General features: G+C 38.0%; 1 protein-coding gene across 2 annotated transcripts in view; it reads left to right on the top strand.

Annotated features, from left to right (window-relative positions):
• Positions 1–20,541, top strand: part of SPATA1 (spermatogenesis associated 1) — a 77,508-nt gene that overhangs the window by 48,142 nt on the left and 8,825 nt on the right. For both annotated transcript variants that reach the window (XM_027873953.1, XM_027873952.1), the window contains exons 9-11: positions 7,266–7,377; positions 7,915–8,040; positions 13,215–13,393. In XM_027873953.1, coding sequence (XP_027729754.1) covers positions 7,266–7,377; positions 7,915–8,040; positions 13,215–13,393 — 417 coding nt within the window. The remainder of the gene's footprint in view (positions 1–7,265; positions 7,378–7,914; positions 8,041–13,214; positions 13,394–20,541) is intronic.

Genomic DNA, 20,541 nt, shown 5'->3' with positions numbered 1-20,541 from the left:
GAAGTCCCATAATAGAGGAGCAGGAGTTGGGTCAGAGAATGAGACTCGTGAACCCCATGAGAAAGGAGAAAGAGTATCTTGGGAACTGATCGATAATAGCTACGACGGTCTGGACGGGGTGGACAGTTAGGATAGAATGAACCTCAGAGGAGTGAGGCCATCAGAGGGAGAATCTAGAAGTGACAATGGGGAGCATTTTAACTCTTCTTCTAGAACTAGTGAGTCAGGTACAACTGTCACTAACAAGAAGAGTCCGGGATCCTCGTGACTTGGGGGAAGCAGGGTTTTTGTGAGTGCTAGAAAATGGGAGAAGCATGAGGGAAAAAAAGGGTCTAAATTGAATAGAAGTTTGTTAATTATAGGATAGGAGCCATAGAGAGCATAGAGGAAGGGATGGCAGGTTTCTGGTGGAATGTTAAATGGATAAAGATGTTAGATGAGGATGAGAATAGGAAATAAGATTTGAGGATGAGGATGGTTTACTCTTAGTCAATAAGGGGTTCGTCATCACAGTATAAACCAATTTAGGTGCATGTCTCTTCCCCTTGGAAATAAGCTCTTTGAGGGCAGGGACTGTTTTTGTACTTTTTTAAAAATAGCTATCACTTAGCCCAGTGCCTGGCACATACAATAGTAAGCATTTAATAAATGCTTGTTGATTGATGCCAACCATGTTATAAAGATGTTTTTATTAGATTAACTCTTAACTTTAATTTTATTCCATACCCTTACTTTATTGTTTCCATAGATATAATTGTCTTAACAGGAACAACATTTAAAAACTGAATTTTCTATTTCCACTCCTCTACTTAGAAATTTACATTTTTTGTTGTGTTATAACTTTTGAAGGAGTTGGCTGATTTTGACCAAATTTGATGTGCTTCCAAAGAGTGACCAAGTTATACCATAAGCTTAGAACAGTCAGTCAGTATTAGTCACCTATATGCCAAGCACTGTGCCAAGCTCTGGATCAATCTGCCACCTTGAAAGTAGTAGTCAGTAAAAGTTTTTGAATGGGCATATATTTTGTGGCAGCATGTAGTGAGGTCTACCTGCCTCACAGGATTGTTATGAGTGAGATGTTCTACATAAAGTGCTAAATAAAAGCATATTTTCTTTACAACTAGTAGAACCTCTATATCTTGTATAATTACCATTCCTAAGTCAAATAACTCATTCATTCTTAATAGGAGGGCACAGTTTATTTAATCAAAGGTTATTTTAAAACAAACAATTGCTAGATAACTTTTAATAAAGATTGATTTGCATTACTAATCTAGTATTCATTGTATTGAATATGTTTGTGATCATTTACATCATACCACACAGATTTCTCACAAACATATGAAAGTGAATAAGGGAGGGCAGAAATGATATCTTTCACAGAACCTTAGAGGTGGCAGGGGCATCAGAGGTTTCTGGCACCATTTGTTCCAGATAGAGCAGGACAGGAGGGTCAGGAATCTCCTCTGCATAATACTGAGGTGCTCATCAAGCCTTGGGTTGAAGGCCTCCAGGAAGAGAGAACCAGGCGTCTCCCAAAGGAGCCCATTCTCCTTTGTGAGAACACTCATTGTTGGGGAGTTTCTCCTTCTTACATTTGTCTCTTTTCATCTTCCACCCACTGCTCCTATGTCTGTTCTCTGAGACGGAGCAGGACAAGTCTGATTCCCATCCCACATGACTGCCTTTCAGATGCCCAAGAAATATAAATGGCCCCCTTAAGTCTTTAATTCTTTAGCTTGAACATCCCCATGTTCTTCAGTTGATTTACATATGCCATGATCTTGTAGCTCTCTGCCACCCTTTGCCCTTCTTTAGCTGGTTAATCTCCTTCCCAAAATATCGTGCCTAAAACAGAAGAAAATAGGCTACATGTGGTGTGACCAGGGTAGAGGACAGTGGAACAGTCTCCTCCTTAATAATCCTGGAAACGTTTTTTCCTGTAATCTAAAATTGCATTCGCCTTTTTTGGACTCTCGTCTTATACGTATCCCTTAACCATGCTATCATCAAGCCTCTCTGAGTCTCAGTTTCCTCATCCATAAAATAGATATAATAATAGTACCTACTTCACAGGGTAGTAGGTGCATAGGTAAAGTGCTCTGCAAACCCTAAGGCGCTGTATAAATGCCAGGCATCATCATCATTATTAGCCCACACCTCTCAATCTCTTCCACAAAAATAGCATGAGAGAGTTTGTCAGATCCTTCACTAAGATCTTGGTTAATTATTTCTGTGGCATTCCTCTAATCTACCATTCTATTAGTCCTGGCAAAAAAGGAAATGAGGCAATCTGGCATATTCTTTTCTTGACAAAACTATGTTGCCTCTTTGTGATTATGGCTTCCTTTTCTCAATGGCAACTAAACATGCCTTTCATAGTACATTCTGTAATTTTTCCAGGCATCCAAGTTAAGTGCACTAGCCTATAATTTACAGACTCCATTATCTTCTCCCTTTTGAATCTTGGAATCCAATCTAACAGTAATTCTCCTGTTTCTCCATGATTTTTTTAAAAATGAAAATAAGTTTTTACTGATGCTTTTTTAAATGTCACAATCATTTTCAGATATATCTCTCCCAGCCCTTACTCTCTGTAAGCCCCTCCTTGTAGCCAAAAAATACAGCTCAGTTTAAAAAACAACCCATAATGATTGCATCTTAAAGTGTATTCACCATTCTTCACTCGTAGTCTCCTAATACATCAACATAAGGGAAGTGCATTTCCTCTTCTCAGGGGCCAGAACTGTTGCTTATAATAACAAAGTGTGTGTCATTGTATAATGTTCTTCCCATTTTGTGTCTTCTAGTTGTTTTGTAAATCCCATCATTTCATCTTCCCTCACTCATCCCAAACTGGTTTTTCATTTTTCCCATGACTTCCAGGCCCTGCCTCACTCCCCAGTTCTCTCCCAGGTTGTCACCCTTGCTCTGGCACTTGTTTTCCTTTCTTCCTAAGCTTCACTCTATTACTAACCAGTTTAACGTTACACTTTTCTCTACTCTTACCCTCTGCCTTCTTGTCCCATAAGGATTCATGACTTACCAAGCCCCAAACCAGAATTATTACCATCATCTGCCTCCTCTGCTCCAACTCACAGTGCTGCTGAACAGCATGGGAGGCAATCACACCTTGGTACGGACTGGTTCACTGCGGACATTTGTGACCTAATCCCAAGTGTACTTAGTACCAGAAGGCAATCCCTTCACTCTTCTCTGGTCGACTTCGTGTTGGAATTTCTGCGTAGGCAATTGCCAACTTTCTCTCCTCTCTTGTAGTCAGAAGAACTGAGTTTCAAACCTGCCTCCATTTGCTACCTTTGTGATATTGTGTAAGTCATGTAACCTGTCTAGGCCTCAATTTCCTCAGCTATAAAAATGATGGAGTTAGACCAGATGACCTTTAAGGTCACTTCAAATCTCTTTCTATAATCCTATGATCCTTCCCTGAACCTCTTGGTCGGAAATGTCATTACTGAGAAAAAAGAGACCGTTTGTTGTGGGTTCCCTCCTCTCTGTTACTTGTCATCTCAAAAAATCCTTAACATCACCTTCCCCCATCTCATGCTCTATTCCTTTATTTCAGTCTCTGAAGAAGTGGCCTTTCTTCTCACCAAGGCTAAACTCTCCACAATAGTTCATTATTCTCTCTCTCTCTCTCTCTCTCTCTCTCTCTCTCTCTCTCTCTACCGCCACACCCAGGGGGAAATACCCTACAGATTATCTCTACTCTGCCCTTGCTTCCTCTTAACTCACTTTCTTCTCAATCCCTTGCCATCTGGCTTCTGAAATTATCACTCAATTTAAATCACTTTCTCCAAAGTTTCCAATGATTTATTAATTGTCGAATCCTAGGTCCTTTCCCCAGTCTTCATTTAACATAAATTATTTGATTTGTTCTTTGCACTATTTGTACTGCCTCACCTTTTTGGCTTTTGCTTTCAATCTAGTTAGAGGAATCTAGAGTTTATGATATACTTTGTTTTCTGAATTCTGTTCCACATTTTTTGTTGCCATTATTTGGGCAATATGGCATTCAAGTTTTCTGTTGCGTACAACAGGTAGATATTGATTCAGTCTTCCCAATATCTTCCCACAGGTCTTCAGCAGCTTTCTCAAGCCTCTCCTGCCATGGTGGTATTTGGTATCTGTCCTTAGGAGTATTGCTTGATAGCTTCACCTTTCTTCTTATTGTTCTTACTATGGCGACAGCTGCTCCATTGTGTGCAGGTTATGAAATGTTTTTATACTTTTGTCAAATATTGTGGGAGAATGAGTTCATTCATTATAGTTATAGCAAATACCAGCTTTTTAAATTACTCTGTTCTGGTAGAGTTGTCTATTAGCTGGATTCTATAAAACTCAAAAGAGACTCTGAGAAATTTCAGCCTTAGTATGCTCATCTCCTCTTGAAAATCAGTTGAGTCATGGGTATTATTTTTGCCATCCTTTCCATTATTAGAATTTCTAAAGTTTGTGTTAAGAGAAGTTTTCAATGACATTAAGTTCCTCAACTTTTCCCTCTTCAGATTTTAATAACTGTTCAATTTCAGTTCTTATTTAACCTAATCTGGGTTTAGGGCTGAAGTTAATTCTTAGGATTGCCCTACATTGGTCGACAGTCTAACTTGGAACTGAGGGTACCATTTACAAAAAACAGTACAAAGCCCTTGCCAATATCTGGCAAGATCCAGTTCCAGGTTTGTTATGATAGAGGACTGATACAAAATAAAAGGGTTCAAAACTCCAGCGTGTTCACTTGTGGTGTCCAGCAGGTGGAGTACTGCTATCTCTGGTGTGTTATCTTTCCTTGTGGTAGGAGAACCAGAAGGAGCACACTCCACTGTTCTCTGTGTAGAGCAGATTCACGGTGGTTCTGATGAGGGCTAGTCTGCAACCCTAAGCTGCCCAAACTGTTTCTGTGACTTTTGAGAGCAGTTGCATCACATTGCCTGAAGTGCTATCCCAGTCAGTGATTTTGCCCAGAGTTCAGTTCACCTGTGTTTCAGGATTCTGGGAGGTCTTTCACAATGACTATAGCAGTCTTTGGGCCCACAAAGTCCCTGCTGTGCATCACCCTGGCTGTCATTCTTCTGCTTTGTCATCTCCTTCCACCCTTACCCCTCCACCATGGGGGATGGGTTAGACTTTGAGGGTTGATGGGTTATTTTATTTTATTTCATTTTATTTAGGCAATTGGGGTTAAGTGACTTGCCCAGGGTCACACAGCTAGTAAGTGTTAAGTGTTTGGTCTGAGGTCAGATTTGAACTCAGGTCCTCCTGACTTCAGGGCCAGTGCTGTATCCACTATGCCACCTAGCTGCCCCAGGAGGTTATTTTAGTTCATCTAGACCCAGGTAATTATGACTGAAGTCAGTTAAGTAATATCTTAACTATCCCTTTACTAATCTCCTAATCTGTCTCCCTTCCTCTGGTCTCTCCCTTTTTCCAGCCCATCCCTCAAAATCTGCTTAAGTGACTTTCTTAAGTATACATCTGAACCTGTCACTCAACTACCCAATAAACCACATGTTGTCACTCAGCTACTCAGTAAACTACCGTGGTCCCCAGTGACCCTTGGGATCAAGTACAACTCCTCTGCTTGGCACTTAGAGCCCTCCGGAGGCTGCTATGAACCTGCCTTTCAGGCCTTCTCATACAGCACTCCCCTTCATACTATTGTCCATCCAGATTTCCCTTTTGCTATTCTTTACACACAACACTACCTTCTAGCTCCCCAGTGAACTGTTCCAATGTTTTCGACTTACTCTAACTCACCCCCTCCTATTTTGAAACCTTACTTTCCTTTAAAAGTCACCTCATGGTTACTTTCTACATACCTTTCTTGTTCATCCAGACTGGGTCTGCCTTTCCTTCTCAATTACTGTGTATTCATTTTTTATTTATTTTGGATGTACGTGGACATGTCTCCCCCAATAGATTGTAAGCTGTTTGAGGGAAGGGACTGTTCTATTTTGTCTTTGTATCCCCAGAGCTTAGTACATGATAGATGCTTAAGAAATGATTCCTATTTGATTATAAACTTTCTTGTACCCACTTTTGTTTTTTTCTCATTCAAAAGATCATTATCCTTAGTAGAAGAAAAAACAGAAGAAAAATAGGAGTTAAGTAGGTTTGCCCTCTTTCCTCCTTCAGTTATTGTTATTCCAGGAATGCTGGAACATGCATCACTTTTTCTCATTTACTTCTTTGTGTCAATCTTCCATTCTCCTCATTCTGACAATAGCTCAGCAATTGCATCTACCTATTTGCATTTTTGTCCTGTCCTTTCCAATCCAAAGATTACCAAGTGAAATAGCTGATAATTCTCCTTTCTCTCTGTATTCAGTTATCATTGTAGCACCTGCCCTAGAGAGCCGCTTTAACCCTACTCTGCTCCGAGGCATTTTCTTAGGAGAGCTCTGACTGAGGTAGAGGGTTTCATTATATATTCCTTTTTTTGTTTTTCATATGTGTAAATTATCATGTGTGGTAATATTTGTCAAGCTCATAAAAAATCAATGCATAATACTAATAGGCACAATCATCAGTTAATACACATCATCCAATGAGGCAACTTATTTTGGGGAATGTTTGCAGAAACTGGGACAATTTTTTGGAATATTTGTAACAGTGATTTATTTTGAATTCCTTATAATAGCAAATGTCAACCCTTCCAAAGTTTCTTTGATTCTGTGATTTTGAAGCAACACAGTTGGCTTCAGTGTATTTACTTCATGTAAGAGAGCAATAATCTAAGAGAAAAAACATATTCACTTGGAGTATTTACAGCCAGTATTGCCACCCTTGACAACACTTTTAGATCTGGCCAACTGGGGCAAAGATGTGGTTAGAAGGAGGTTCTTGGGGGGCGCACATGCAATGCAGGCTGTGGTCTCAGGCTGTTTTGTCTCTTCTCTGATGCTTTACATGTATCAGCACTCTGGATACTGTTTCAATACCATCACAAAGAAGCTAATGACTATCACACAACTCGACTTAACTCTGTTTATTCACAGCATATTTTTCTTCAAATATACACTCTGAAAGCCAAGTGGATCCCAAGTGTTCTGGGATGCTGTCTGCATCGCCTATACTTGATGCTTAGGTCTGCACCATAACGACTTAATGTGACTGATGCTGGGCAATACTACCAAGATTTTGTATCTGAATAGCAACTTGGGTAATTTGTTAATGAATAATTTTTTCTATTGACAAATATTTCAACAAGGATCCCTGCTGTGCCTTTTGTTTGGTTACAGTCAGGTGATGAAGATTATGACAACAAGCCTCCGGGCCCTTCTGCTCCTCCTTCACTACCACTCCTAGCTTTTGCTCCAGGAATACTGGAATCCTCTGTGTTACAAAATGAGAGTAAGTACTGTGAGATTCCATCATGTAGGTGACTCTAAGAAATGAAGCTCAAAGAAATGACCTGTTAATTATTAGTTTATAATGTTGCTGCATTACAAATAGATGCTAAAACCTGATTTTCCTTATTTAGTTAAAATCTGATATTTTCCACCCCAAGATATTTATTTAAGTAAGTCACTTTAAAAATGTAAGCATGGCCACTTGCCATTGAGACCTAGCGTCTAATATGTGACTGCATCTGTAGTTGCATGTATACATTTTAAAGAAGAGAATTAGATTGTACTTTCAGTATATGTGCTTTATAAATACTACGAATGCAAATGTACTTCATTTGGATGGTTCCCACCTTCCTTTTATGTATTATTTTCTGTGTATCATGTTCAGAACCTGAGATGAAACATTTGCCATGGAGGTAAAGAAATACTTGACAGTCACAAAGAAAATAACTGTCAGATTTTGGTTTGTTTTTCTAATTGTGGAAGACTTTGCCCTCCTTTAGCTTCCAGATATTTATGAATGTGGTTTATACTTCCTTAGGATTCAAGATTATGCAACAAATGAAGCAAGTAAAGGAAGAAAGAGGTCATTTGGAAGAGACGAAAGAAGAACTGTTGAAAAAAGTTAAAACTTTATTTGAACAAAGCAAACTGAAAAGATACCATGGTAGAGCTTATCAGATGTCTTATAGCTATATAAACAAAATATTTAAAGCTCGCACTGTTAAAATAAATATAATTATAATTAGCATTTCATTGTTTTTAGTATTATAGCATCTGGTACAAGATTAAAACAATTGTACCTAGTGAAGTTTAGAACTACCCCTCTGCCCCCATCACCCTGTTCTACAGGGGTCTAATATAAAATATGATATTCATATTTTGTAATATCATTCTATCAGTGACCTTCCAACAGATAACACAGTCAAAATAAAATAATGTCACATCATAATGGTGTATGAATCCAGATTCAAACCGGAGTCTAGTGATAAATATTCAGATGTAATCCTTCATCCTATTTTTAAAAGTATGAAAAACCTGTTATATGAGGATATTGTAGCTATCCTCAGGGAGTGACATGCAAAAATCTAATGCCCTCAAAATGTAATTTTCCTCAAGAAAATGTACTGCTTTAGGAGCCTTTGGTCTTGTGTTTTCTATTAGATGAAGTAAGACAGCAAAGTCGTTTGTGTGACGTTGGGCAAGCATGTCTCTAATCTTATATCCCAGGCATCTGTGCTTGGTCTCTGCCATTTGACATTTTTATTAGTGATTTAGACACAGATATATAGATAGCATTCCTGTCAAAGGTGGAGATGACACCCATCAGTGAGCACACTAACACCCTGGAAGATAGAATCAGAATCCAAACACAACTTGACAGACTAGATAATTGGACAGAATCTCAGAATGTGAAATGTAATAGGGATAAATATAAAATCTCACACGGGTTCAAAAAATTAACTTTACAGGTAGAAGGTGGGGTAAATATGGTCAGATAATTTGTTGTTAAAAAAGAGGTCTGGGTATTTTACTGAGCTGCAAGATCAATATGATCAACAGTGGGGTTTGAAGCCCTACAAAATAATCCAGTGTTTGATTAAATTGAGAGGTGTAGCTTTCAAGAATAAGGATTTTGTCCCTGTGCTCTGTCCTAGTCAGACCACCCCTGAACTTTGTTGAGTTCTGGACACCATGGTATAGAAAGGATGTTGATAAGTTGGAGAATATTCAGAAGATGACCCCAAATTCATCCCACATAATGATTGGATGAAAGTAGTGGGAGATGACTAAGAAGAGATATGGCAGCTGTCAAGTATTTGAAGGGCTGTCCTGTGGAAGAGGGATTAGACATGTACGACATGATCCCCTGGCGTGGGTGTAGGACCAATGGATAGAATGTCAAAGAGGTCGATTTAGGTTAGAGTGCCTAATCACTAGAACAATCCCAAAGTGAACTTGGCTGCCTTGGGAGGTGGAAGATTTTCCTAACCCCCACCATAACTGGAGTCTTCAAGGAAATGTGAGGTGACTCCCTATCGTGAATTTTTAGTGGGGACTCTTTTTCAGGTATGGATTGGATGAATTGGCTGCTGAGATCCTTTCCAGATCTGAAATTCTTCAAAAATTCCTCTTTGAAATAAAAGCTACCTAGTGTGTGTGTATGTATATAGCTGTAGCTATAGCTATATATGCACACATATATATGTATGGTACATACATATATGTAGCTAACATTGATGTAGCACTTACTATATTATATGTCAGACACTATGCTAAGTACTTTGCAACTATTATGTCACTTGATCCTGGGAGGTGGATGCTATTATTTTCTACCTTTTATAGTTGAGGGAACTGAGGCAAACAGAGGTTAAGTGACTTCCCCAGGGTCACACAGCTAATAAATGTCTGAGGTTGAATTTGAACTCAGATCTTCCTGATTCCAAGCCCAGTGTTCTATCCACTGTGCCACTGCATGTGACTGGACATGAGTCTAGACTAGAGTTTAGATGCCAGTAGAACGTAAGCTTCCTGAGAGTACGGATTGTAAATGTTGTCTTTATAGCCCCAGTGTCTATCACAGTACCCTTGCACATAGTATCCATTAAAAAACAAACAAGCAAACAAACCAAACATTTATTAAATTGTATTCATAGCCTCGCTTTGCCACTTTTGTCAGTTTTACAACACTGGGCAAATCATTTTACCTTACGGGTCTTATTTGCCTCACCTATGATGAGTATAATAGATAATCTCAAAGGTCCTTTCTGATTCTAGAATTCTATAAATCTGCTTCATTCTGCTACGTTAAGAAGGAAAGGCTATTCAATAAATATCAGCCTTAAACTGAGGTTTCCACTCAGGTTAAGAAGGTGAATATGTTTCTTAGGATTTATATTTTCACATAGAAATTTAACAGTTTTGTTTAAGTCACTGAAGATCTAGTGGAAAAAACACAGAACTCCTTGTTGATTTTTATTATGAACTTAATCATCTATAAACAGAAACATTCAAAAACACAAATAAGAGGTGGTGAGGGAAGGATGTGCATGAAGCTATAAACATCTGCTCTCTACAGTTTATTTTTAAAAGTGTATATTAAATTAACAAGGTAGTAAAATATTGCCTTGTTTGTTTCTTATAAATTTTTTGCTTTATTAATTCTCTTAAATTCTTTTTCTCATAGCTTCCCTCTGCTTCAACATCCTCTATCCCAATATAGTCCACCCTTATAACAAATACAGTATAGTCAAACAAACATATCACATTGCCCATGTCTGAAAATATAGGACTTATTTTGCACCTTTAATATATTCCTCTAGTTTTTGCTGGCATGTGGGACACATACTTTATCCTAAGTTTTCTAAAGCCATCATTGATCACTGCATTGATTGGAGCTCTGAAGTCTTTCAAGTTGTTTTTCTAGTACATTATTGTCATCATTATGTGAATTGTTCTCCTGGTGCTGCTAACTTAAATCTACATCAGTTCATGCAAACTTTTCTAAAGTTCTCTGGATTTTTCACATTTGTCATTTCTTACAGCACAGTAACGTTGAATCACTTTCACTCATCATTATTTGTTTGGGCCATCATCCAATGGATGGGCATCCATTTTGTTTCTAATGCTTTGCTACCACAAAAAAGTGCTACTTTAAATGTTTTTGTATATATGGACCCTCTGCCTTTGTCTTTGACCTCTTTGGAATACAGGCCTTTCAGGGGTATTGCTGGTTTAAAGGTTATGATATAGTTAGTGAGTTTTCAGCTAGAATTCCAAATTGTTTTCCTAAACAGTTTGATCAACATACAGTTCAATCCACAGTGAATTAGTATGCCTGTCATCCCAAAGCCCCTCCAAAATTAGACATTTTCATCTTTTGTCATTTTTGCCCATCTAATGGGAGTGAGGAGAAATCTGAGAGTTCTCATTGCTCTTATTCATAATTTGGAGCCATTTTTTTTGGTGGCAAGCTTGCATTTCTTCTTTTGTAAACTGTCTGTTGATATCCTTTGACCACTCTTTTTGGGGGTAGTGGTTTTGATTTTTGTATGTATTTGTATCAAGGACACACATATATAGTATCAGAACTTTATCAGAGATAACTACCATTTGATTTTTCCCAATTAACTGACCTTTTTCTAATTCTAGTTGTATTATGTTCCCATAAGACTCTTCAATTTTATGCAGTCAAAATTGTCCATTTTCTTTGTTTACCACTATCCCATGTTTAGTTAAGAATGCTTCCCTTAATCATAGTTTTGAAATTTACCTTCCTTCTTTCTCCTATCTCTCTGTACATAAATATATGTATGTATATACATAAATATGTACATATATGTATATACATACATATATACATATGTGTATATATATAATATATATGTTTTATATATATTTTATGATATGACCTTTTATATATGTGAAGTATCCATTTGGAGATTATTGTGGTAGATAGTATAAGATTTTAGTGTAAACCTATTTTCCAGTAGACCACTTCATGTAATTCAGCTCACAGAACATTTAAGATCTGGTTCTAAATTCCCAAATAGTTATGTGACTTTAAACAAGTTATGTTTTATAACATTTTTCTTTCTGTAAAATTTGGGTAATATAGCTCCCTCTTACAAACTCACAAAGGGTCTTAAAAAGATGAAATTATATTTTCAAAATGGCGGGGGTAGGTGGGTAGGGTCTGGGACTGTTATTTCTTTGGGACTCCTGATGTGCAAACTACCTCCACTGGTGCAGACTGCCAACTCTTATAGTCTTTAAAAGTTGCCTGGGTCCCTGAAAGAGGTTATAAGTAAATTGCCCATGATCACAGAGGAAGGATGTGAACTCATGCTTTGCTGATTCCAAGGTCAACTCTCTATTCACTATACTACCCTACCTCTCAAAAATTTAAGAAAAAAAAGTTTCTGTCAAGGACTTACTTTCAGTGGATTGCAGCAAGATAGCTGCTCCTACATATCTAGAAGCTTGTCCTGTGTGAATGATTTAGCACCAAGTCTCCCAGGAACACAAATCACGTACGTAAAATCAGCAACAGTATTTGCCTAAGTTCTTATTATATATCAAAATGGCAATTCCTTAACAAATAGTCATTCAAGTATAATACCACATAAAGCGCTATTACTAGGATCCAAATGACTAAATCTTGGTCAGAAAGAAAATGGAAGATAAGGAAAAAAAGAATACAACAGTCCATTGGAAATATGAATATCCATCCACTTCAACAATGTTTCAACCATGATAAAGTGGGCTTCCCCCCAATACTCATCATATTGGTTTTAACTTTTAACAAGTCTCTTAGATAAACTGTAAACTCAATCAGTTAATTTCACAAAAATAGGCCATTAATGAGGCTGAAGATCTAGCTCCCAAAAAGATAATTCATTGACTAATAGAGACACAGCCAGTCAGCCACGATGAACTCTAATGAAAAACCATCTGAAATGGGATAGCACATCTTTTACTTTCATGGGATAAGATAAATAGATAATGACCTCAAACTAGCTTATGAAAAAGAATCAATATAAAAGAATTTTTAATATAATTATCATTTTTAGTATTTGCTATTAGTGATTTCCAGAAAGGACTGTATAACATAGGTAAATACACATAGGATTCAGTCAGAAGTCTTGGACTCTGGTCCTAACTTTGCTACTGTGTGACCATGGCCAAATCACTTAAACTTTATGTCCCTCAGTTTCCTCATCTGTAACATGAAGTGGATCAATTGTTCTAATTATCAGTAAGCTCCTTAATTGAACTGTTAAGCTCTAAAAGTATGTGATTCTATGATTAGTTGAATACCAACTTTGCTTTTATTCGTAGCCCAGGAAGCTTGGAAGAAAAAGTATTTTGAAACCAAGAAAATCACAGCTTCATTGGAGGAAGTTTTAACTAAACTTCAAGAAGATTTAGAACTTTATTATAAAAAATTGCTCATGCAGCTAGAAGCTAGGGAGATCAAGATGCGGCCAAAGAATTTGGCGAACGTGGAAGACTCGAAGGTATAATAAGTTATGCCCCTTTGGTAATTTTTCTATTTTAGATGTATTTTTTAAGAGTATGTGCAATGGAACTGCTAATATTCCTGTTTGGGGACACATCTGTAATATGATAATACCACATTTTAAATTGATTTTTGAGTGTTACTTTTAACTTAGCTCAATCCATAATTTCATTAAATGGAATTTTTGACTCTTAGTAGATTGGAGGTTATGGTATGAGATCTTTGTCCTCTTTCGTAATGATTATTGACAACAGCAAGAGTAAACGTTTTTAGCAAGACTCTACTTGTGGACATGTGTTTCCTTTACACATATTCCAAGGATTTAATGAATTTTTAATAAATATTTGTTGAATTGAAATGAATTCCTTCTCCGTAAGTCAAGAATAGATCTTAGTTTGTGTCCCTCATTAGTGATTTCTTACTTTATTCCACCGGGCCATTGTCAGTCAAAAGAATTGGTTAAGTCCCACCTGTGTGCCAGATATGAAGGACTTTGCACATCTTCAACTGCTCTACAATGTGAGCTATCCATTTATATTCATTTATTCCACTGACCATAACCTTGCTTCATGAGAAACAGACTTGCTATGCTTGACCCAAGAGGGGAGAACTAGGAGCAATGGATGAAAGGTACAAAGAGAAAATTTTAGGATTGATGTCAAGAAATATTTCCCAATGCTTTGACCTGTCCCAGAGTGGAATGGGCAGTTGGGGAAGAGAGTAGGAATGAATTGGGGATCTTTTACTTGTGACAATATAATTTGTCTTGTCAGATTATAGCCAACACCAAATATAAAGTTTGGTTCCAGAGTTGTCATACCAGAAACTCTATTATATCTTAATGCTATCTCGGGAACCACGTTAGGCCTGTGGATCCTTAAAAAAAAAATCCTACCACCTCCTTTGTGAATTTATGTCTTTAGTCTTTCCCAGTGCTTCTCTATATCCATTGCAAGATTTGCCATTCAGAGCCATTACTAAGGCTTCACAGACTCTCAACAGAGTCACAGAGCGTCAGACCTGAAAGGGACTTCAGTTGCTATCTATTCCAGCTTTCACCTGAACAAAGACATCTTCTGCTACATATCTAAAAACTGATCATTAAGCTTTACTTAAAGATCAAGAGAAGGGCACCTATTATCTTCCCAAAGTGCCCATTCCACTCTGAGATAGGGACACAAACCAAGATCTATCCTTGACTTATAAGCAAGGAATTAATTTTAATTCAACATACACTGATTTTGCACCTACTATATGCAGAAAACTATGATCAATACTGGGGGTAAGATACAGAACCAGTGTATGTCCTTGTGGAGTTTACAATCTAGCATAACTTTAATACATGTATTAATAACAATAATTAATAACAATAATACATGATATATTTATTAAAAAGGCATAAAGAAGTAGTACTGAGATGTAAAGAGAAAGATTGTTATGTAACAGGGAGGATCAGGGAAGAATTCATGGGGGAGGTGGCATTTGAGTTGGGTTTTAAAATATATGTATAAATTAAACAGGCTAAAAAAGAGGAACAGGACATTTCAGGCACAGGGAAAGTCCAGGGAATGGTTGGCAGACAGAAAAATCAGCATGGTTTGGCTGTAGTGTATAGTATTAGGAAAAGGAGTGTCATGAGGTAAGATGGAAAAGACTGGGGAATGTTAGATCATGCAGGGCCTTGAATGCCAGATAAAGGAATCTGAATTTTACTTAGTAGGTATTAAAGAACCAGTGAATTATTTTCAGTACAAAAGTAACATGATTAGAACTATGCACAAGGGTGAATAGTCTAGTACAGGACAGAAGACAGAGGAGGAAAGGGTAGAAATGGAAACTTTATCAGTAGTAGTTATTATCAGAATACTCCAGATATTTGTTAATGAGGACCTGGACTAGAGAACTGGCAGTGGGAAGAGAGAAGAGAAGATAGATATGAGATAATTTGGAGATAAAGTCCATCAGATTTGACAATTGGAGAAGTGAGAGTGAGCAGAGTCAAAGACAACACCAAAGTTTTCAATACTGGATATCAGGTGATGCAAAAGTATCTTGAAGAATGGTGGAAGGAGATGAAGCCAGTCAGTCAATAAGCATTTATTAAGTACTGGCTCTGTGCCAAGCACTGGAAATACAAAGAAAGGCAGGAGACATTCCCTGCTCTCAGAGCACTCACAGTCTAATGGAGGAGATAACATGAAAACAACTAGATACAAACAAGGTAGATACAAGATAACTTTGGAGATAATCAACAGAGGGAAGAAACTAATTTTAAGGGGGATCAGAAAAGGTTTGCTGTAGAAAATGGGATTTTAGTTGAGACTTAGAGGAAGCCAGGAGGCAGAGATGAAAGGAAATGATTCCAGCCAATATGAATTCCAGGCAAGTGAAAATGCCTGGAGTTCATATTTGATGGCCTCAGTCTTCTTAGTGATGAAAATTGGGAAAATCAAATTGATTCTATTTTGTTATTGATTTTATTCTATATCACTGATGACATTTTTATAACTGCCTAAGTCATATTTCATTTGTCTCAGAGTTAAGTTTGGAAATTCAGCTTTCCTATAAATCACTCATTGTCTCTGAGTTAAATTTAGAAATTCAGTTCTCCTGCTAATCATTGTTCTATTCTTGCCTCAAGGAAATCTGTTATCCTTGAAGGATGCAGGTGGATGCCACGGAGTCTGGTCTGTTATCCAAGGTAGTCTGGCCCGTTATCACTAAACTGTCCTCCCAGGTGGACTCAAAGAATGGACATTTCTTAGTGATAGGAGTTGTTATTAGCCCCTCATCTCCTATTTCCAGTCAATCATATTGTTCATCATGTCTATGATGCTATAAGCTTTGAACCGATCATACTGTTTTCCCCATCTATGATGCTGCCTTCTACTCTGGATACTTCTCCTTTCTGTCTATAAAAGAGAGCCGTCCTCCTTATTCAAGGTCTTAGCTTTTCTGAGGGGCCTGAGATCCTGTTTATTGGCAAATTTATGCTTTGTCAATAAATTGATGATCATGCTCAGAACATTGTGTCTACCTCAATTTGGAGCCTAATAGTGAAGGAGGTTAAATTATCGTAAGCATGTGGGTGGGGCATAATTAGAACTTGAAAAAATCTCAAGATTAAGGAAGGTGGTCATAAGAGAATACCTGGCTGCCCTTGATGAATTCAAGTCACCTGGCCCAGATGAACTCTATCACAGGATATCAAAAGAACTGCTGAATCTTATCAATAATATCCAAAAGATCATAGATAATTGGAGAGGTACCACACAAGTGGAAAATGCAAATTTGTCTTATCTTTTAAAAGGTGGCAGAGAATAGAGTTTGCAAACTAAAGGCCAATAAGCTTGACTTGGATTCCTGGAAAAATTTTATAAGTGCTTAGTCAAGAGATGATTAGTTAACAACTAGAAAAAAGAATCAGACACCAAAAGGCAAGCATGGCATCATCAAGAACAGATTATGATTGACTAACCTCATTTCCTTTTCTAACGGGGCCACTAAACTGGCAGATCAGGAGAATGTAAAGATAGAGTTTATCTTGAGTTTAGCAAATCATGTGATAAAGGTATCTCATTGGTATTTGTGCAGAAAAGAGAAGAGATGTGAGCTGGACAATGGTGTGATTAATGGATTTATTGCAAGAATATTAATATTGATATGGCTCAGTTCTTCCAGTGGTATGTGAATTCATTGGTCATTGGGCAAAGAGCTCTCATTTAAAGTACCAACTGTCACATTAATGTGTGTGTATGTGTGCATGTATATATATATATATATATATATATATATATATATAAACAGTTTTTAAAATGATGTGATTCTTAACACTTTTCTGTCCTCCCCTCCTCCCATCATTCTGCCATCATCACTGTAGCAGGGAAAAGAAAGCACACAGAACAAGGGATCTTTTTTGGTTTCTATTTGTTTCGTGGGCTGCCCTTCTTAAAAAATTCATCCCCTAGTGCCCAGCATAATGGTGATGATGAGGTACATCTCTGTCATAGCCTTCAATAATTCAGGCTCCCTTCAATGCCACCATGAAATACAAGAGTATATTTTGGTGGAGAGTGTAAGTATTGTTTTCTACTAGATATTACATGTTATTTTCCATTCAAGATACCTCATTTTAAGAACAGCCTATACTTGGACTGACAGGGGATAGGGAGGTCAATGGAAAAAGAGGATTCTACATGTGAAATTTAGTTTTGTTGACATAGAATCACAGATTTCCTAGAGGCCACTTAGTCTAGTCCATGTTGGTTTACTTTCAGAAGCTTCCTGTTTCTGAATGTTTCCGTTCACATATTGTTGCCGCTTGATGTAGTAGCCTATGGCTCTCATATTGGACAGAACCTATCCTGTTGGACCTGCCTCTGACTCGCTGTGTTGATTCTAGTAGTCAGACCTAATAATGACAAGTTGTTCTTCTTTAAGATGGTGGTTCCTGGCCTCAAAGATGGCTCCTTCTCTCTGGTTATGAATTTGTGCTCAGATGTGGATTTCTCTCTGGTGCATGACATCCCCTTATGCCTACCCTCTTGTACTAGCCTTCTAATTGGTCTTCCTGCCTCAAGAGTAGAGGGTAGGGAGCTCCAGGAGGGAGCTGCCAGAGCTGGCAAAGTGATTTTCTAAATAGCCAACCTGACCACGGCCCCTACTCAATAAACTCCAGTGTCTGTTTCTTACCTCTATAATCAAATATAAAATCCTCTGCTTGACTTTTTAAGCCCTTCATAACCTTGACCCTTCCTACCTGTACAGTCTTCTTGTACTTTAATCCCACTGATGTTGTACAGTGGCACTGGCATCTTTACTATTCCTTGAAAACAACTATTCATCTCCTGATTCCATGCCTCTTTAATGGCTATCCCCCATACCTGGAATGCTTTCCCTCCTCTCCAAGCAGCTAGTGGCCCTGGGCCTGGAGTCAGGAATTCCTGAGCTCAAATCAGGCCTCAGATCCTAGCAGTGTAACCCTGGACAACTCACTTGATTTTACTTTGCCTCAGTTTCCTCAACTGTAAAATGAGAATAATAATAGCACCTACCTTGCAGGGTTGTTGTGAGGATCAAGTGAGATATGTGTAAAGTGCTAGGCACACAGTAAGCGCTATATAAGTGCTTATTCTCTACCTTTCCTTTTCCCTTCTCATCTCTATCTCCCGACCTCTCCAAATTCCTTCGAGTCTCAGCTCAAATCTCACTTTCTGCATAAGTCCTTTTCTGATCTTCCTTAGTGGTAGTGCCTTCCCTTTGAGATGACTAACAATTTACCCTGTATAGATCTTGAATTTATATTGTTGTTTGCATGTTGTCTTTCCCATTAGACTATGAGCTTCTTAAGGGAAGGGACTATGCTACTGACTTTCTTTGTAACCCCAGTGCTTAGTACCATTCCTGGCATGCAATAGTAAGCACTCAATAAATGCTTATTGACTTGACAGGTGCTCTATTGCTGAAAGGTTGTGAGTGAAGGTAGTAAGACAATAAAGGATCACAGACTCTCCTGATTTAGGATATTCCCAAGGGTCACACTGCACCATAAGGAGCAGGTATTTCTCCAGGAAGCCCAAGAGGGCTGCCATAGTAAAGCATTACTTCTGTTTCTAAAAGCCCTTCTCTTTGTTGGGTGGGCCCTGAAGGTGATCTACAAAGCTGGATACCACAGAGAGTGGCTACAGTACAGGAAAATAAATAGCATATAAGAAACAAAATCCAAGAAAGAAGCCAAAAGCACATTTGTTGGCTTCAGACATCTATATACCAATACCCTAAAACAGACAGCAAGCAAAGGGAATTCAAGATCCTAAGCAAGGAAGAATATTTAACCTCATTGGTATTACTGAGACCTGGCGGGGGGATGAACCCAGGACTAGAATATGGCTCTTGAAGGAAACACCTTACTCCATGGGTGCAGAGTAAGTTAAAGGGAGGTGAGGGCAGGATCTTACGTGTATATTCAGAAGACATTTAGGAATCAAAGGGAGCATTTCAAAAAAGATTAACAAGGTAAAAATAGGAGAATATCAGCAGAATATATTATGTACAAGTAACACAGAGTTTAGGTGAGTTCAGAACAAAAAAAAAATTAAACTAAAATCCTAATGTGGAGATATGTTATAGTAGGGAATTGGGGCATCAGTTTTCTGGACACCTACTGGATCTCTGGCCAAGACAAAGCAGCTAAAAACTTCTCAGTTTCCTTAATAATAATATCCTCCTTTGAAAGACAGAGGAATCGATGAAGGGCACTTCTATTCTGGAAGAGCTGACTGAAGCAGTAGAAATGATGGGAACCTTGGAAAGAAGTGGCCATGGCCACTCCATCCTAGAGTTTGTGATGGAGATGGAGAAAAAAGCCAGGCATGGTTGTGACATTATTGTCTTCAATTCTGATTATGATATTTTAGGGAGGTTATTCATTAAGTTTGGAGCATCCGCATGAAGATGACCAAGCCTTGACACTATGCAGTATGAGAATCAGTTGAAACAACTAGGGATATTTAACATACAGAGGAGAAGATTTAGGGGGGACATGCTCACTGTCTTCAAGTATTTGAAGAGATGTCATGTGGCAGAGGGAATAGACTTGTTATTTTTGGCCCTAGAGGCAACAATATGTGGGAATGAGAAATATGTGGGAATTAGAATTCTAGTAGATTATAAGCTCCTTGATGGGAGGAATTGTTTTGTTTTTTTACTTTATATCTATGGCTTGAAACTTAATATAAAAAAACCCCCAAAACATGAAAAACTTGAAGACCATGGCAACTGGTGCCATCACTTCCTGGCAAATGGAGGGAGAAGAAATGGAAGCAGTGTCAGATTTTACATTCTTGGGTTCAAATATCACCGCAGATGGTGACTGCAGCCATGAAATTAAAAGACTCTTGCAACTTGAAAGGAAAGCTGTTGGCAAATCTGGACAACATAGTAAAAAGCAGAGACATCACCTTGTTGACAAACGTCTGTACAGTCAAAACGATGCTTTTTCCAGTAGCAATGTGTGGCTGTGAGAATTGGACTCTAAGGAAAGCTGAGTGCTGCAGAATGAATGCTTTTGAATTGTGGCGCTGGAAAAGACTTTTGAGAGTCCCTTGGACAACAAGGAGATCAAATCAGTCAATACTTAAAGAAATT

The sequence above is a fragment of the Vombatus ursinus genome, unplaced genomic scaffold (genome assembly GCF_900497805.2).
Source record: "Vombatus ursinus unplaced genomic scaffold, bare-nosed wombat genome assembly UNPS02014803.1, whole genome shotgun sequence".
Classification (NCBI taxonomy): Eukaryota; Metazoa; Chordata; class Mammalia; order Diprotodontia; family Vombatidae; genus Vombatus; species Vombatus ursinus.
This window is presented reverse-complemented; position numbering and strand designations above follow the sequence as displayed.